The 2,313-nt window shown below is 46.2% G+C and overlaps 1 protein-coding gene across 1 annotated transcript; it reads right to left on the bottom strand.

The window, feature by feature from the left end:
• Positions 1–356: 356 nt before the first annotated feature.
• On the bottom strand, positions 357–1,940 carry LOC141051137 (uncharacterized). The gene is made up of 2 exons (XM_073548018.1): positions 1,660–1,940; positions 357–1,547 (listed from the first exon to the last, which is right to left on the bottom strand). The coding sequence occupies exons 1-2, from the start codon at positions 1,749–1,751 to the stop codon at positions 554–556; spliced, it is 1,086 nt and encodes a 361-aa protein (XP_073404119.1). The 5' UTR covers positions 1,752–1,940; the 3' UTR covers positions 357–553.
• Between the last annotated feature and the right edge of the window lie 373 nt (positions 1,941–2,313).

The following is a 2,313-nucleotide window of genomic DNA, read 5'->3' as shown; positions in this document are numbered from 1 at the left end:
ACTATACTTTATGTCACCTCAAGGCAGAGTACACTGGCAGGATGAAAGAGTGTGAAAGATTTGTGCCATTAACCAAACTTGTGTACCTTCTGTACCAACAGTATATACCTTTGCCAACCAAAGTTGGCTATCTTGTCATGGTCTTACTATTTTTACCTTTAGGCCACAGGTGTGTACCTGGTTGTGTTTTATGCAAAGTATTTCACCTTTTAACAAAAGTTGTGTACATTGTTAGGAAATCACCAACAATAAACACAACTTTTTAGGTGAAACACTTTGCTTCAAACACAACCAGGAACACAACTAAGGGAAAAAGGTAAAATTTATTTACCTTTTACCTAGTTATATACCTGGTTTTGAGATCCTTTTTACCTTTTAAATACCCTGTATTTAACCTTTTTTTTTTAACATATTTCGCCGCAGAAAGAAATGACAGACAACCAGTGTAAAACAATAATGAAACTTTTATTGAAAATTTTTTTTTGTAGTAAACTGTTTTGAAATTTAAATAAACTTTTTTAATAAAGCTTTGAAACCATAAAATTGGTCATTTTTATTTAAATTCACACATATTTATAAATTTGTGTAGTGTGGGGTGGAAATACTGCTGGAGGGGCTGCGGGACACCGACACTGGGAGTGTGGAGAGAGGACTGGGATCGTGGTGGGGAAGGAACAGTTAGAGGTGAAGGTGTGGAAAAAGCAAGAGAATGGGTGGACATGTGGGAGGTAGAAGAGGTGGTGGGTGGTGGAGTGGAGGGTTGGGAAGGGACTGTAGGAGCAGATGATGTTGATGGAAAGTTGTATGGGGAAGGAGTTTGGTACGGGGAAGGAGTTTGGTACGGGGCAGGTTGCTGGAAGTGGGGAGATGTCTGGTACTGGGGAGGTTGCTGGTACTGGGGAGGTGGCTGGTATGTAATAGGAGGGGGAGGATGGAAAGTGGCTGGAGGGGGTGCAGGTGGAGGAACTACTGGGGTGGGAGGAGGAGGTTGGGAGGTAATGTGCTGGAGAGCACCGTGGCACGAATGCATTACATGCATCTGCTGGCTAGGAGAGAGCGTTTCCATGCGCTCCAAAACAGACCTGAAAAAGGTGTGGTTTGGCGAAGATCTTGCTTCTGAATGCATGGTTTGCAGAAGTGTCTTCACCTCCAGAATGCTGGAGTTGATCTGCTGAAAGCCTGCGGAGATTTGCTCTGACAAGACTTTTAGACAGTTCTGGAAAGATGCATTCAGATGCAAGAACTCTGGCGCATAAGTCTTTTCCTGACCCCTCTGCCGCTGCCGCCCAGTACCCGCAGGTGTACTAGAGGTGGCAGGGGCAGAAGGGTGGGGTAAAGGGAAAGCGATCTCCTCACCAGCAGCTTCATGTAATGTAGGCGGCCACGATGCTCCTGTGCTGGTGGATGGGACAGATGGGTCGAATGTGTGGGAAGGCTGGGAAGGTGCAGATGTACTGGGGCGGTCGAAGTGTCCCTCGGTGCCTGTCTCCTCAGGGATCGCCTCAGAAGGGTCCAATCGTGCAGGCTCCCGAGTGCTGCTCATCGTGCTGTGGAATAAAGAGAAAAAAAAACAATTAAAATAGTGACATGGCATGGCCCTGGCTGAAAAAAAATTGTTACATCTAAACATTTTTTTTACATGTGGTGTGTAATATTTACCTTCTGGTGACCATTGTATCCCGGAGGAACGACAGGGCTCGTGCGTACTTGTACATGCTCCTGCGTCCTCCAGATCCACTCGGGGCCCGCATCTCTTTATTGAACTCCTTCTTGAAACGATCCCTCACAGACCGCCACCGCTTCACAATTCTGTCCCCTGAAACGAGAAAGGACAAAGTGGTTAGTATACAACATCAGTGTTTCCCAAACTCCAGTCCTCATGGTGCCCAGGGGTCATGTTTTCAGGATTTCCACAGTAAATAGAAATCCTGAACACATGATCCGAGGGGACCACGAGGACTGGAGTTCGGGAAACACTGGTTTACATCAAGCAACCGGTACTGTATATACTTACGCTCTTTAATATGGGCCCGAGCATCGAGGTCCTCCCAGCGGTCCACAAGGAGCGAACAGATTTCCTCCCAGAGCTGTCGGGTAACAATCAGGTCAGCATGGCGGCGGTCAGCCATATTCCATAGCGGCTCCCTTTCTCTGACGAGATCGATAAGGTGGTCCACATCAATTCCTCCATCCTCACCGTCAGAGTCGGGAGCACGCTGTGAAGGCTGTTAAAGTAAGAGAAAAATAGCAAAATTAGGCACCACACTTTAAGACATGAAATAAAAAGTGTACCAAAATTTAACTTAAATATAA

The sequence above is a fragment of the Dendrobates tinctorius genome, unplaced genomic scaffold (assembly GCF_039654945.1).
Source record: "Dendrobates tinctorius isolate UK_male_01 unplaced genomic scaffold, ASM3965494v1 ptg000011l, whole genome shotgun sequence".
Lineage (NCBI taxonomy): Eukaryota > Metazoa > Chordata > Amphibia > Anura > Dendrobatidae > Dendrobates > Dendrobates tinctorius.
This window is presented reverse-complemented; position numbering and strand designations above follow the sequence as displayed.